This window comes from Rosa chinensis, chromosome 5 (assembly GCF_002994745.2).
Source record: "Rosa chinensis cultivar Old Blush chromosome 5, RchiOBHm-V2, whole genome shotgun sequence".
Classification (NCBI taxonomy): domain Eukaryota; kingdom Viridiplantae; phylum Streptophyta; class Magnoliopsida; order Rosales; family Rosaceae; genus Rosa; species Rosa chinensis.
Window position 1 is genome coordinate 51,196,059 of NC_037092.1, and position 16,913 is coordinate 51,212,971.

The following is a 16,913-nucleotide window of genomic DNA, read 5'->3' on the forward strand; positions in this document are numbered from 1 at the left end:
GGAGTTCGTCGGAGGACGGCCGGAGACCTCACAAGAGAGGAGAGAGAATGATTGTTGAGTTTTTACTCTAGTGGCATTTATGTAAATATGTTGGTTTTTAATATCCAAAATATAACACCATTTTTAATCTAGTGGCCTTTATGAGGGAAAAAACTAGTTGCTAACCTTATGGCTAAAAAAACATTAAAAAATGCAGTTATATGTAATTTAACCCATCTTACTACAACCATGCTTAAGCCAAGTTATGTCCCTGATTTATTAATATACAAAAAGAAAAAACATTTTTATAGAAAAAGATAACATAAGAAGAATAGTCATTAACAAAAAAGAGTGGAAAAATCCACTTTTTAATTACAAAATCTATTGTTCAATTTTAATGCAATTTATTATTTGCTAATTTACATTTTATCTTAGAAAAAGTAAAATGTCAAATGGCACTTGCGTGTCAAGAGGCAAATAAATAAAAGTTTTCTCGGATAAAAAAAAAAAGGATCAATGAAAAAAAAGAAAAAGAAAAACACAGTAAAAGGCATTTATTTTTATTTTGGTTGGAAATTGTAAAGGTTTTATTTGGAGGAACAAGCAAACGCAAACGAAGACAAAACATTAAAAGAGAGAATTGAATCTGAAATCAGAATTGAATTGGGTGCAAACAAAACATGCAGACGCGATTATCTGGGCAAGCGGGTCGAGGAATGGCTATCGCAGTTTAGGCCGATACAAGTCAATATCCACCGGAGACCCTCACACCATGGAAGGTATTCTTCTTCTATCCGATATCGTTTTTCGGATACCTCATCGATTTTTGTGAATTTCGTGCATCGGATTGTTGGGATTTTGATTTGTTTTGTACGCATCCCCGGATTTCGAATATTGGATTGGGTGGTTGGTTGGTTTCTTAGAGAAAAGTGGAAGGAAGGGGGGTTTGATTTGCAGTGATATCATGTTTTTGCTGAGTATTAGAGTGTAATGTATTCTCATGGTTTCATATATTTTTCTATTGCTTAGGCTTCCTACATTTTCTATTATACACACAAAGGTTTCGGCCTTAGGGTTTACTTTTGAAATTTATATATATATATATATATATTAATTATATCTCACCATGATATAATTAGGCAATGCTTGAATCAAACATGCCTTGACGAAATTTCCAATAAATTCTTTGGTTTTCTTCCCTCCTTCCGTCGTGTTTACCGACTTCTGGTGCTCCGCTACCAAATCTCATGTGTTTCTCTATCTGTTTGCCATGATTCAGATGGCAATTTCCAGTTTGGGGGTTTATTAGATACTATATGATTAAGTGAGGTAAGGGCACGTAAATTTTTCTAGAAAATGGAAATATAGTTACTCATTTGTAGTAAGTTTTGAGGCATTTTGAAATGGATGGGTGCGGCGATATTAACTGTTTTGATGGTAATAAAAAAAAGTCGGAAGGAAAAAGCTTGTGAAACCAGGCTGCTGTAAGGCATGCAACTACGACCAACATACGTTCATAAACCAGCCTTACAACATGGGCACAGTTGACTAATCCTTGAAGGGACTTCTTCAAGACTCTATTTTATAAGTCTGCCCTTCCTTAAGAGTCTGGCGCTGCTATTTTTGTAACTTGTGTATGCTTTGAATATACAAAAGTAGGGCGGTATACTTCTTTGTATGTTTTTTGCAGTTATGAGTTAAATGTGTTTGGTTAAAAAACAAAGTCGAAGTAATTGTCTAATCAACCGTAACCTTTAGGTGTGACCTTCACAAAAGTTGCAGAGTTGGAAGGTGCAGCTTTTCAATAATCATGCTCATTTCTCTTATTACAAGGGATCATTTTCTAACTTTCCAATTTGTGTATTTATAACTGACTTGGTGACTGATTTTGGAAATTTTTCTTTTGGAGAGGTTCAGTTAATCTAGGATATGGAATATTTTATTAAAGAGTCCTGCAACAACCTAGTTGGGAACGAATTGCATACTCTTCCCACCATTTTATATTAATCCTTTAGAAGATCAATACGAACAACTAGCTTATGACCTATTGTTGCAAAAGAAGTCTCTGGATACCCACTGTTATGGTAATACTAATGAAGAAAGTTATCCATGAGAGGATTATTGTTAGAATAACTGTCAGGAGTTCTGGAATGTTTATTTGGATTGCTTTTGAATGGTTGGCACTCCTGAGTATTGGATGGTGCCAACTTTTAATTTCCCTCATGGCACCCTCATTTTTCTCCTTTTACCAAGTCTCTGGTGGTGGACAAAACTAAATTCTTTTCGAGTCTTCCTTTATACTGTTATTTCCTAATCTTCGGTGTTATCCTGGAAGTCTGTTTTTTGGACTGTAAGATCTGGTTTCGTCTTAAAACTAAACAAACGCATAAAAAGGAAAAAGTCAAAAGAGTTATAGGTTCTCCTTCGTAATGGGGTTATAAGCCTTTCATTAGTTTTCTTCCATCCCTTATGTGAGGTTTCTTGGAGTCTGAATTCTAGGAGGTATGTAAGTGATAGTGAAATGATACAATTTGACATCAAGCATTAATGATGTTGCTTGTGTTTCGACAATAGAGTTAGGGCTGTCCAGTGTTCTGTGTTTTTTTTTTTTGCATGTCCTTTCTTTCATTGTTAGAAAATCCAACCATGACCTTTGGTCCTATAGTTTATTTGGAAAGCTGGGTTACCACCAAAGTTTAGTTTCTTGTCTGGCTGTTCCTTACAAGTTTATTTGGGAAATTACCATGCATCATGTGCTCTTTGTGGCTCTATTTGAGCGGTGTCGTGTAGAAGGAACTAGAGAATTTTTTCAGATACTTGCTTTACGTCACATCTACTGACTATCACTTCCAAGGAGAAGCAGTAGGGAGCTCAAAAGAACAATATGACTATCATGTTGACTACTGTAATTCAAACTATGTTGGTGTTATAACATGATTCCATTGTTATACGCTAGTAGATGGACAGATGTCTACTTTTGAACTGCTGGGGAAGTGTTGAGGGTGTCATAAAATTTGCACATAAATGATCCTTTAAATAAAATAGCAGTAGAAATTGTCTCAATAATGATTAATCCAACCATAATTTATAACATTGAGTATCAGTTATTTTTGGAATGATCAATATTTTAAACCTTGGGCTTAACCCAAGCAATAAAACTGTGGTTTTGTCTATTCCTATTTTCGTTCATGTACATATTATTTGCCATCAAATGCCACAAAACTATTAGTTGTTTGACATTTAAATGGGATATTATATCCATACCTGTTAGCTGATTGTGTAGCAAATATGTCTTCATGTGCTTTATGTATATACTATATATTCATTCTATTATTTCATTTTGTGACTAGTATAGCTCTTTGATTTTGTGGTTGATGTGCAGAGTCAAATGAAGTTCATTCAGAGGAGAATAAAACTTCCTTTGATAATAAGAAAAGAGTACTCAAGACACCAGCCCAGCTTACGGCTTTGGAGAAATTTTATAATGGTGAGAACCCTTTCTTTTCATATTCTTATTAACCTTGCTCAGTTTTCAATCTTCAGAATTCTCAAGGAAAAGTATATTGACTTTTTGCAGAGCATAAGTATCCTACGGAGGAAATGAAATCACAACTCGCTGAGGAGTTGGGATTGTCAGAAAAGCAGATATCTGGATGGTTTTGCCACAGAAGGTTAAAAGACAAAAGATTGTCTAGAGATGAAACATATGCTAATGGACGGCAAGATCGTTCAAGTGGTGTTATTCAGGATCGCGCTAGTGGACTTGGGCAAGACTCATGTGGTAGCACTAAACATGGAGACTACCGGTACGTTGATCCTAGGGAGGTTGAAAGTCGGAGGCTTTCTGGGTATGATTTCCCACCCGCAGATCTCACTCGTGAGCATCGGATTCATTATACAGAAAGAGTTAGCATGGATAATACATCTTCAGAAAGTAGCTCATCTTTACAAGATAGGTTTCTTACTCAAACTGAAGATCCATATGATATGGAAACATCTAGATACATAACGGATAATGGGGTCTTTTCACCCTTAAATACGAAAGGCGCAGAAAACATGGGATATAAGCCCTCAGGGTATTTGAAAGTCAAAGGCGAAATAGAAAATGCTGCTATTACAGCTGTTAAGAGGCAACTTGGGAGGCATTTTCGGGAGGATGGTCCTCCATTAGGTGTAGAATTTGATCCACTTCCTCCAGGTGCATTTGAATCCCCGATTATGGATCCAGTGCAAGGTGAGTCATAAATATTTTCTAATTTCCCTGATTACTGTATCAGATCTTGTTGCTCAAGTATTTTACTACAAAATTTGTTAATCTGCTGTGTGCATGGATAATGTAGATATTGCCAATTTGAGTAAAAGCATTGAAACAAGACTTTTAAAGTGCATGACATGTTATTACACTTTAATGACGATTATGCAAGCTATTGTATGTGGAAGGCTGATGTTTATTGTCTTGCCTCTTGGCTTGGCATTCTGCAAAGCTACAGAAATATTAACTTCAAGCATGTCTTGCATTGTGGAATTAGAAGGCAGTGAATAGTTAGTCAGCTTCTAAGTTTCTCTGCTTTGTTTTCTTTTCATTCTCATACAGTACGCTCCTTGTGTGGATTTCTGGTTCACATTTGTAATTTTTCTCAGTTTGTTTCAACAGAGCCTTCAAGTGAATTCGATGTTTTATGTTATAAGCTCCTGCCAGATGAATTCATGTAAAACTTGGGCTTTTGGAACTGTGATTAACATATACTAGCCCTCTAACAAGGGCTTGAGTTCTGAATTATATCTTAGCCCCCAGTTGGGAGGAAATTGGAATAATTGCAGGAAGAGTAAGAGTTTACTTAGAGGAGAGATTCGTGCCTCTAGACCAAATGGTCATGGGCACTGGCATTTAGTGTGTTTGTAAATTCTACATAATAAACAAAATTTTCCTCATAGGATAAGGTGTGTTGTGTTTTTGGAAAGGAAAAGGTGTGTGTTTGTATATGAGGAATAGTTTTTGGAAAGGAAAAAGTGTGTGTTTGTATACGAGGAATAGTTTTTGGAAAGGAAAAAGTGTCGATACAGAGGGAATCATGTTTCTATCATTGTGTGTGGCTCTACTAGATACAGATACCTGCCATTTGCAGATTATATAGTTCCAAAATGAGCAGAGCTGGTTTAATTTGTTTCACTGACTACGTTTGTGCCTTGTCTGGGTTAAGATTTTCTTTGGCCAATGAATGAGTCCCGTAGTCTTGTCTGGGTTAAGATTTTCTTTGGCCAATGAATGAGTCATTCAGAACCGTAGACACATGGTAGCAAGAACATACAACCCAACTACACAACTTCTAAATTTCTTTGCCCAATGAATGAGTCATTAGCAAGTCAAATTACTTTCAGTGGACTCCTGGTTCACTCTTTTTACTTCTCTAAGTCTTTAACAAAGTTTTTTTCTGATGGAGAAAAACAGAACTAATAGAAATGTTCTTTATCGGGCATAAGCTTGGAATAGAGCAATGTGGAGAGCGTATAAGTTCTATGGCTATGGGGTAGGATGGTGGAACTTGTGCCTATGAAGTATATGGGTGTACCTTTTGGCCCATGGTGAAATATAGATCAAGAACTGTGAAATGAGTCAACAGGCGATTAAACCTGTAAGGTGCAGCAGAAGTTGAGTGGTGGGATCTCTTTTGGGTGCACCGCCAGCCAACCATGATCTTCTAAGAAGGGTGTCGGGCTCCCAAAGATGGAAATATGAGGACCTGACATGTGGGATATGGCTGTTGAAAAGGTACAAATAAGATTGCACAATTGGAAGGCTACTCTTTCGAAAGAGGCAAATTGACCACAGTCTACTTATGGAAGCATGCCTACTATTTACGTAATTGTTCAGAATTCCGTATGAAGAGTGGCTGACAAATTGGAAAATCTGGAAAGAAAATTTCGTGGGCTGATGTAGAGGAAGACAGAACAGAGCATTTTTAGTCAGCTGGGATTTCGTGATTCAAATAAAGAGTTGAGTTGTCTGGAGGTAGTGTTGTGTTTTTGGCTCATTGATACAATCTGAAAATTAGGATGCAGAATTCAAATCCAAGTCTAGAAAGGAAAGAGGTTTGCGCGCAGCTTTTCTATAAGTTCTAGGAAAGTTAGTCTTTCAAGTTCTATTAGGATTTGTATTATAGGCTTAGTCTATTAGGATTAGGAATCCTAATCCCATGTTGTATCAGCAGCCTCTATGACCTATAAATAGGAGCTGCAGTCAGTTTTCTGGAATTAAGATAGAAAGTGCAGAAAACTGAGAGTCAAGGTGATAGAGAGATAAGAACTAGTCAGAGGGGTTTGAGGGATCTGCAATAAGTACTTGTAAACACCTAAATTCTTCATAGTGCTAGTGAATCTCTCAAGAGAGGTCACGAAGTGGACGTAGGCTAAAGTTTTGGCTGAACCACTCTAAAATCTGCTATGTTGTTTCTGTTTTCGGTTCATCTATTTTCTGATTTTGCTTAAGTAAAACACAAAGATCCTAAAGGGGGGGCTTACACAATAAGTGATATCAGAGCTTAGGCTCAAGGTGTTTTGCGATGGTGAACGGCAAAGTCATTGTCGAAGCAGGAAATGTGAAACCGTCCATTAAGCTTTAATGGCAAGGACAACTTCACGCTTTGTCAAGGAAGATGAAGAACGTTCTGGTTCAGCAAGAGGTTGATGAGGCAATTGGAGATAAGCCTGCAACAATGACTGAAGCAGATTATACAAAGAAGAATAAGAAAGCAAAGAGCTCAATTGAGTTGCATCTTGCTGATAATGTCTTGCTTCATATTGGTGAGAATATGACTGCAAAGGAAGCATGGGAGAAGCTTGATAGCGTCTACAGGGGTAATACTATCAGCAGCAAGCTACTCTTGAAGGAACAGCTCTTTGGCCTCAAGATGGAGGAAGGAGATGATCTTAATGATCACATATGCAATTTTCAGAATTGCATATCAAACTTGGAGAAGGTTGGAGCAAAGATGGATGACGAAGACACGGCTGTCATGTTACTACATTCGCTTCCACCTTCATTAAAGCACTTCAAAACCACCATGATATTCAAAGATACTATCACACTTTCTAAAGTGTGTGAGAACTTGGAATCATATGTCAAAATGGACAAAGATGAAGAAAGTTCTCAAGCACGGGGACTTCATGTCCGAGGCAAGGAGAGAGGAAGGTCCAGGAATAGAGGTGGTGGATTTGAAGAAAGAGGCAGGTCTAAATCTAAGGGGGGGGGGGGGGGGAGGCAAAGAAAAGGAAGAATGGTTGCTTCGAATGTGGTTCACTCGACCATTGGAAAAGGAATTGCAAACAATGGAAGGAGAAAAAGGCGCAGATGTTAGGAGAAAGCTCCAAGTCAGCCAATGTCGTTGCTGGAAATTATTGTGACGATGGAGAACTTCTCACAGTAACAACCAGCTCCAGCGCGCTTAAATATTGGACCTTGGATACAGCCTGCACATTTCATATGTGTGCACACAGAGATTGGTACGACACATATGAAGAGAGGAACACCGGGGAAGTGTTGATGGGAGATGATTCACCTTGTAGGGATCAAGATGCATGATGGAATTGTCCGAACGCTGGGAAACGTCCGACATGTCCCAAAATTGAGCAGAAATCTGATTTCATTGAGCACTTTGGAGAGGGCTGGATTTTGGTATAAATCTGAAAAAGGACAGCTCAAGGTAGGAAAGGGACAAATGGTCTACATGAGGAGTCTGATGCAACCAGATAACATGTATAAACTTACGGGTTCTACGGTGGTAGGTGGAGCGGCAGTTTGTACGGAAGAAGACAAGACTGAGTTTTGGCATAAACGGCTATGGCACATGAGTCAAAGAGGGTTGCAAGAATTACGCAAAAGGGATCAGCTGGAAGGTGTAATGAGTTGCAAACTTGAATTTTTTAAGTATTGCACACTCGGAAAGCAGACCAAGGTGACGTTCAATGTGGACAGCAGTGAGAACAAATCCAAAGGAGTATTAGACTATATTCACACAGATGTTTGGGGGCCTACACCAACAAAATCAAAGGGTGGAGCCAGATACTTTGTCTCTTTCATAGACGATTTGTCAAGGAAGGTTTGGGTATACTTTATGAAAACTAAAGACCAGGTTTTCACTAAGTTCAAGGAGTGGAAACCTGAAGTTGAAAACCAAACAGGCAAAAAAATCAAGTGTTTGAGAAGTGACAATGGAGGTGAATATAGAGATAATCAATTCTTACAGCTGTGCAAGGATGCGGGCATCACAAGACACTTTACTGTTAAGAAGACTCCTCAACAAAACGGTGTTGCAGAAAGGATGAACAGAACTCTCATGGAGAGAGAAAGAAGCATGACACTTCATGCAGGGTTGCCTGAAACTTTTTGGGCAGAAGCGGTTAATCATGCATGTTATTTGATTAATCGATCACCTTCTAGGGCTATTAACTTCAAGTGTGCAGAGGAGGTATGGTCTGGAAAGCCAATTGATTATTCCAACTTGAGAGTGTTTGGTTGCAGTGCTTATGTACATATTCCCAGCGATGAAAGAACCAAACTGAAACCTAAGTCCCATGAGTGCTTGTTCATCGGCTTTGAGAAAGGGGTGAAAGGTTATAAGTTGTGGGATATAGTCAACGACAAAAGGGTGATCAGCAGGGATGTAATCTTTGATGAGAAGACTATGCCATTGAATGAGGAGGTTAATAGCAAGAAGGAGAAGATGGCTGTTGTTGAGGAAGAAGCAATCAAGATTTCATTAGCTAAACCATCGGATGAAGATTCCCAAGTTCAGGTGGAGCAAATTGAGCAAGTAGGGAATGATCAAGGAGCTATTGAAGAAACAGAGCAGCAGCAACAGTCACCAGTTAGGGCTCAGGTGGAGCAATCCCCACAGAGGGGTCGAAATTCCCCTATCCCACAAGCACCTGAGTCATTTAAAAGAAGCATAGCACTTGACAAACCTAAGAGGAATCCAAGAAAGATACAAAGGTTTGGGTTCGAACCGGAAGAAGATGTGAGTCATTCTCTGAGTATAAGTCAAGGAGATCCAACTACTTATCAAGATGCCATAGAAAGCGAAGAACGGGCAGGTTGGATTGGTGCTATGATAGAAGAGATGAAATCTTTGCATAAGAATTCCGTGTGGGAGTTGGTTCCTAAACCCAAAGAAAGAAAACTTGTTGGCTGCAAGTGGGTGTTTAGGAAGAAAGAAGGAATACATGATGCTGATGCCATAAAGTAAAAAGCACGTTTGGTGACAAAAGGGTATTCGCAGAAAGAGGGAGTGGATTATGATGAGATTTTCTCTCCGGTCGTCAAACACACTTCAATTCGGTTATTGTTGTCTATAGCAGCTCAGTATGATATGGAGATTGAGCAGATGGATGTGAAAACTGCGTTTCTTCATGGGGACCTCGAAGAAGACATTTATATGTCGCAGCCGGAGGGTTTTGTTGAAACAGGAAAAGAGGATCTGGTTTGTCAGTTGAGGAAGTCCCTATATGGACTTAAGCAATCACCGAGGCAGTGGTATAAGCGTTTGGACACATACATGCTGAAAATAGACTACACAAGGTGTCTATATGACTGCTGCGTTTACTACCATGTATTCGAAGATGGCGAGATTATTCTACTACTTTTGTATGTAGATGACATGCTAATTGCATGCAAGGATATGTCGAAAATTCAAGAGCTTAAGAAGAAATTGGGAGCTGAATTCGACATGAAGGATCTAGGAGCTGCACAAAAGATCCTTGGAATTGAAATAAGGCGGGATAGAAAAGCTGGTAAAATTTGGCTGTCACAAGAAAAGTACATTCTGAGGGTACTTGAACGCTTCAACATGGATGGAGCTAAGGTTGTTTCTATCCCATTAGCTGCACATCATCAGTTAAGTGCAAAGCAAAGGCCATCAAGTCAAAAAGAGATTGATGCGATGAAGGATGTTCCATATGCAAGTGCAGTAGGGTGTCTCATGTATGCGATGATTTGCACAAGACCAGATTTAGCTCAAGCATTGAGTGTTGTCTCTAAGTACATGTCAAATCCGGGTAAGCCCCATTGGGAAGCAGTGAAGTGGATTTTGAGGTATTTAAAAGGGACTAGGCAGCTTGGAATCTTGTTTGAGAGGAAACAAGAAGTAGCATGTGTGGTTGGTTTTGTGGATGCTGATTATGCAGGAGACTTAGATAGAAGGAGGTCCACAACATGTTATGTTTTTACTTGTGGAGGAGGACCTGTGAGCTGGAAATCAACTCTTCAAGCAGTCACAGCTCTATCTACTACTGAGGCAGAATATATGGCATTAACAGAAGCTTCAAAGGAAGCTATTTGGTTGAATGGGCTAGCAAGTGAATTTGGAATTCACCAAGAAGGCATGGTAGTGAAGTGTGACAGTCAAAGTGCCATTCATTTGGCAAAGAATCAAGTGTTTCATGCAAGGACGAAACACATTGATGTTCGCTATCACAGGATCAGAGATTGGGTAGAATCTGGAAATATCTTTGTGGAGAAGGTTCACACAAATGACAATGCTGCAGATTGTCTTACCAAGCCCGTTGCTGTAGAGAAGTTCAAGCATTGCTTGAACTTGCTCAGTATCACAACATGCTGAGTTGTGGTGGAGCACCTCCTCACTTGAGGTGCGTTGAGGCAAAAAGAGTCTTGCCAAGGTGAAGGTTCTTGAAGGTTTGGTCGGGATTACTTCAAGAAGTTCAAGACATCCTGAAGGTTTCAGCAATCGTTTTGGTATCAACTCACCAAGGTGGAGATTGTTGTGTTTTTGGCTCATTGATACAATCTGAAAATTAGGATGCAGAATTCAAATCCAAGTCTAGAAAGGAAAGAGGTTTGCGCGCAGCTAATCTATAAGTTCTAGGAAAGTTAGTCTTTCAAGTTCTATTAGGATTTGTATTATAGGCTTAGTCTATTAGGATTAGGAATCCTAATCCCATGTTGTATCAGCAGCCTCTATGACCTATAAATAGGAGCTGCAGTCAGTTTTCTGGAATTAAGATAGAAAGTGCAGAAAACTGAGAGTCAAGGTGATAGAGAGATAAGAACTAGTCAGAGGGGTTTGAGGGATCTGCAATAAGTACTTGTAAACACCTAAATTCTTCATAGTGCTAGTGAATCTCTCAAGAGAGATCACGAAGTGGACGTAGGCTAAAGTTTTGGCTGAACCACTCTAAAATCTGCTGTGTTGTTTCTGTTTTCGGTTCATCTATTTTCTGATTTTGCTCAAGTAAAACACAAAGATCCTAAAGGGGGGCTTACACAATAGGTAGATAGTCTATTGTAAGAAGCAAGAGATTTTGAAGCTTTTCTTGTTTAGTGGCTTTGGAGATGCCATTTGTAAAGAGCCCTTGGGGACCTGCTGTAATTGGAATAGATGTGGATCAATGGAAATGGTCGGGAAGCAAAAATAGTTGAAGGCTTCAAGCGGAAGTCTGGAGAGATGTATCCCTGTTCTGGGGGTAGGCAATCCAATTGTAAACAGCAAAGCTTTTTAACCTTTCTGTATTTGGCTTTGGAACTTCCTTTCGGAATGAGAACCTTGTGGCATGCTGTAATTTGGAATAAATATGAACCAATGAAAATGGGTGGCAGAATTTTGAGTGTTCAAATTGAAGTCCATAGAGAGACATATCCCGAGGCTTTGAATCTTCTGTGTGATGTCAGTTGATCGTAGAATTGATGGCTGGAGACTTAGGGACAGTTCTGGTGGAGTATAAATCTTGACGAATTTGTTCCATGGACTTTGTAATTTGTCGATGTATCACAATTCTACCAATGCTAGCTTTGTTGACCCTTCTCTTTTCCCATAAGTTGGGATTTTGGTTTTGGCAGGAATATAAATGATGCTTGTAATGGGGGAACTATCTTCGATGTCATGTTTTCTGGAAATCCTTGCTTCCATCCTGCTACAGGAGAATGCAAGGAGATGGAGGCTAGAATCTTTCAGGTGTTTTTTGTGTAATTCTGAGTTCTGTCTGGGTGTTTTTCTGAGTGAGGATTCTGATTCGCTACATTTGTACCCTCTGGTGTGATCTTGGAAGCAGTCCTGCCTAATGTTAGGGCCCTTCCTTGGATCATCGTGCATGAAACTGTAAGATCATGTGATACAATCTAAACAGGTAATAATGCTGTCTTTTGCCTCATGGGTGCATAATGCCGTAGGTGGGGGCAGGAGCGGCGGCCAATATTGGTCATGTGTTTCTACATTGATCAATTGCTTTATGTCCAGTGGAAGTTGCTTAGTGCAAGGCTAATGTGATTTGGGTGGTTCCATTGTGCTGTGCTTTTCTTTCTATTTGTAATGGGTTCTGGTATGTTAGTAAGGCTATGTTTTTCAGGGGATCCATGATGCTAGTTGTGTTTTGGTTAATTTGAATGGAGAGGAACGAAAGGTTTTCTGAAGATCAATATTAGCTTGGGGCAGACGATCTTTGGGGAAGAGTAGATTCAGACGTCCTTCTGGGCTTTGATCTCTTTAGAATTTTAGATCTTTCTGTTTCTTCTGTTCTTCTACATTGGTCTGTATGTTGATCAGGTTTGATTATTTGTCTTTATAGAATGAAACTAGTTGGGATTGGTTATATAGATGGCTTTTATCAACAGTTGGATCTTTCTTATGTTCTATTACATTAGGAGTTAGGATGGTTAGTGGAATCATGAACTTTGTATTCCTTTTAGACTTGCAAATACAAATAGGTTTTACTGAAGATAATTAAAACTCTCTCTCTCTCTCTCGTTGTATTTTTAATTTTTTAATTTTTTCTAATTATTAATACATTTTGAAATTCACGTTGCCTTCACGTCTCCTGGCATTGCACATTTACCCATTTTCTAGGTAATATGCTTTTGTAGAACACTAGTTTTACAAGTGAGTTGCCGCTCCTCTGTTATAAACCTATGGTCACTGATGTCTAGGTCTTCTTTTACGGCTTAGCAATGGCTACTGTCGACGAGTTGAGGTGGCTTGATGCAAAGTAGAATTAAATAAGGATATTACTTTAATACTATGGTAAGTTAGGGGGATTGGTGTTTATTTAACCTAGGGTTATCAGAAATTATATTGTTCTAGCTGTTAGAACTATCTTTGCTCCACTTTAAGAATTCGCTTCTGTTTGTAATGCTGTCTCCGTTTGATTTTAACCGAATGAGTGTTGTTTATGGTATAAAATCCAGTTAGCCCCGGTAAAGCCCCCAGACGGCGGATATTTTATTTTTATTTTTAAACGAGGTCCTCTGTAACGCGACATAAATACTTTTTTTTTATTTTTATTTTTTTAAAATGAAATTTCATAAACCAAAATTAAAACTAAACTAAAATATGTCAAGTTAGGGAAGTTCAATCTTTGTCACGGAAATATGATGTCACAGGCAATTTTTTCTATACAAAGAATGGAATGGGGAAAGGAGCTTGGATTTGGGTGAAGGGATGGAGGAGCATTAAGAAAAAAAAAAAACAATTATAAAGAAAAAAAAAGAAAAAGAAAACCAATTTGCTCTCATTTTATTATCGCATCAGTCTCTTTTGCTATAATTCTCTTTTTTGCACCAAACCCTACTCAGGATTTCTCGTCTTATACATGGTGGCTATAGAGCTGCTCATTAGTTCCCTTAGAACTGTTCTTAAGTAAGTCTCAAGCTGAGTGTGGTTTACTTTTATTCACATTCTTCAGTATATCTTCATATGAAGTTTGAGTGAACTAGGTGAAGGTGACTAGCACAATATCTTGAGTACCCAATCAGAGTAACCCAAATCTAAACCACTTGAACTCGGAAAAGAAAAGGATCATCATTTGAATATGTGTGCATGTATATCGTACATATAATATACACATGTTTAGATGTATTATGTGTTGTACAGTAGACTTATACTCTGTTTTGTTCAATGCTATTGCAGAACCATCAATTGGTGGGGATGCTGCTGGTCTTGATTCCCCTGACACATCTGGAGTAAAAAGGCAACCAAGTCCAAGCACTGTAAGTGGACAGACATATTTGTGTAATATTTTGGCGTATTTGGGGGAACACTATGATTTAAAATATTATGGTTGTTTCTGAGATGTAATAAGTACATGGGAGAGCTAATTTACTTGTTGATTTTTTTTTTTTTTTTTACCTGGAATCTTTAAATGAAATGCATATTAACACTCTTGACATTGTTGAGGTCTCCCTACCCTCTTGTGATATGCTTTCCTCCTTTGATGGCCTTGCAGAGATATGAAGTATATAATTCCAAGTTGAGTTCCCAGGGTTTGTATATGCACCAGGAAAATCGTGGTATAATGCATGGGGTTGATATGGTGGAGAGGAAATCTCGCAAGCAATTGAGGCAAAAGTCCACTTATCTTAAAGATATCAATTCTTCTGCTGGCAAAAACTCTTCCTTGGATATGTATGATGCATTTCCTGGAGGAATGTCTGCTTATAATGGCAATAGGAAGAACAGAATGAGCTCTAAGCATGGCCACCGTGGTAGGAAAATCACTAGTGAGACAACAGAGCCATGGTCAAATGAGTCCGATAAAGTTTGTAGTCCCAACATTGGCCAAAGAAGCGATTACTTTAAGTCAAAGGCTTTAAATTCTGTAGTTAAGCATTCCGAAACTCATGACACAGAGAGAGGACTATTTACAATGATCCCACGGGTACTCCTCTTTGCCGTATATCTATGATATATAAAGCCCTTGGCTTGTGACTATTTTCTAATATCTACTTCTGCCAGGAGGAGAAAGTTGATGGAGAATGTAAGGCAGTCAAAGATTATCACAATCCACTTAGAGTAACGATGACAGATGAAGTGGCGGTGAGTTTGAATTTTGGTGGGGCAATGTTTATATCTCAATGCGTATGCATGGCATACTTACCTACTAATAGATTTCCGTATACCATTACTTGTGTATGTACGGAGGTTTTTGCTTTTTACTGACAGCCTTTTTCCTTTTGATGAAGGTTGGAAAACAAGGCAGAGTTAATTTCCCTCACCAAGACTATGCAACAAGTGTGCCGTTTTCTCAAATTCCAGAGCGTAAAAATCAGATTAAAGGGTAATCTGTCATCCTATGAATTGCATTTCTGCAAATAGTATACTTGTGTACCTGTTTTTCTGTAAAGTTATGTCCTTTTCTTTTTTCTTTGTATTTGCTTTTCTTTCTTCTTAAAAAGTGGCTTTATATTTTTCTATTGACTTGTTCAGTTTAAGTATGCAAAAGGGCCATATTTCCCCATAACATATATAAGCGATGTCACCTGTTATAAGTCTAGCTACTGATTTTGAAGTATCAATGTTATAGAAAGATGTCATAGATGGACACGCTAATATTAGGAATAAATTAGAGGTATTTTGTACCTTTTTAACATCAAACAACCTCTTTACAAGGCTTTTGACTTTGATGAGTTGATTTTATGCCCCTTGGTTTTCGTATAAAGGGTTTGTCACTTATTAGAATATTCATCAACCACTTTTTAAAAGCTTTTACCCAAATTTAGATTTTTGTTTCTTTGGACAATTACACGAAGTTAGATGCATGAGAGAGGAATGGTGTTCCACGACCTCAGTACTGTATCAGCTTAATATAATTCTTATTGTCTTTTAATTGTAATTCCTTTTGAGCATTAAATTGAGCAGAGCATCACTTATTATGGTGTGAGCATCCTTTGTTTTTTATATTTTTTTGGTGCAAATGTTCTGCATCCTGCATCAATATACATTGATTCAATTCTGACTGCGTTGTGCATATATTAGAACTGCCATGGAGATGCCATCTAGCTTCAGTGAGGATGAGACTGCAGAAACAAACTCTTCGGTTGATTGAGGATCCCGCGTTTAAAGGATGACCTGCTTGGAGCGCTTCACAAGTCTACTATAGAGATGTACAGTTGAATAGATGTATTAATTTCAAGTACATCGGAAATGCTTTATGTGGCAATATTCAATAATTACCGGTTTGTTTTGCCCATCTGGTTGATCATCTGTTAATATGTGTAGCAATATATTTTTTGCTTCAATTTTTATTTGATTCAAGAGAAGATAAAAGAGACGACAGTTCAATTGTAAATCTGATCTGTCTGGATCTGCGAAGGGTAGGGTATTAAAATCAAAGCTGATCCAAGTTTCAACAATGTTATTGTTTTTTGGTTGTTAAATGTACTGCAACTAAATTTTTCTTTGCTTTGATTTTGTAATTGGAGGCGATTTATCACCAACCCTTTTATTTGTCTTTTTCATTTTCGTTTACAGAAGAAAACAAGAGGCTACAGACAACTAGACCTAAAGAGTCAAACTACATGGCAGATAAGCTCTTAAAGGCAAAGAACGATGCCAAAGGGATATGTCGATTATGGCCAAGGCCTGTCAAGGAGTTTGCGAAATTTGATTCCCTCAAAATGTGCAAAAGAACAACTAACTTGAGGCTGTTTGTAAGGATTCGAGTCTCCTTCAACTTGAATATGTTGAAATCCCTTGTCAGTAGCAAGTAGCATAGTTACTTATATACCTCTTAAATTTAGCTGTAATTTCAATTTACACTTCAAATTTACAATTGTGGAAATCTCATGAACGTGGCAAAAATTGTTAATTTACCCCCATCTTCATCAAACTCAACTCTTTCTATCCAAATGTGAGGCACATGCCCTGCACATAAGGGGTAATATGGTTCATTTCGTTATATTTACTTTAATTAATGACAAATATACATAAGAAAAAAAATTGGGCCTTCTCTTAGGGCCAAGGCAAATTAGATAGGGATTTAACACAAGTTAGAATCATAGTTAGTAAAAAACGGGACGTGTATAGTACGCGAAAAATCCGTACGTGTATTATTCGGATATTTTATCCAATAGTTCGTTAAAAAGTTCGGCAAAATATTTTTAATTAATTAAATAATTAAAAATATTAGTTTATATTCATTTTTGTTCAATAATA

The 16,913-nt window shown here is 38.0% G+C and overlaps 1 protein-coding gene across 1 annotated transcript; it reads left to right on the top strand.

The window, feature by feature from the left end:
- The first annotated feature begins 557 nt into the window (after positions 1-557).
- On the top strand, positions 558-16,161 carry LOC112202888. The gene is made up of 8 exons (XM_024343929.2): positions 558-758; positions 3,362-3,466; positions 3,557-4,213; positions 13,890-13,969; positions 14,206-14,637; positions 14,715-14,795; positions 14,942-15,036; positions 15,735-16,161. The coding sequence occupies exons 1-8, from the start codon at positions 752-754 to the stop codon at positions 15,802-15,804; spliced, it is 1,527 nt and encodes a 508-aa protein (XP_024199697.1). The 5' UTR covers positions 558-751; the 3' UTR covers positions 15,805-16,161.
- The last annotated feature ends 752 nt before the right edge of the window (positions 16,162-16,913 follow it).

What these genes read in the sequence shown, in the direction of transcription:
- LOC112202888 (XM_024343929.2), top strand. An exon ending in CGATGACAGATGAAGTGGCG is followed by an intron (nt 14,796 to 14,941) that starts GTGAGTTTGAAT and finishes CTTTTGATGAAG; the next exon opens with GTTGGAAAACAAGGCAGAGT. An exon ending in CGTAAAAATCAGATTAAAGG is followed by an intron (nt 15,037 to 15,734) that starts GTAATCTGTCAT and finishes TGCATATATTAG; the next exon opens with AACTGCCATGGAGATGCCAT.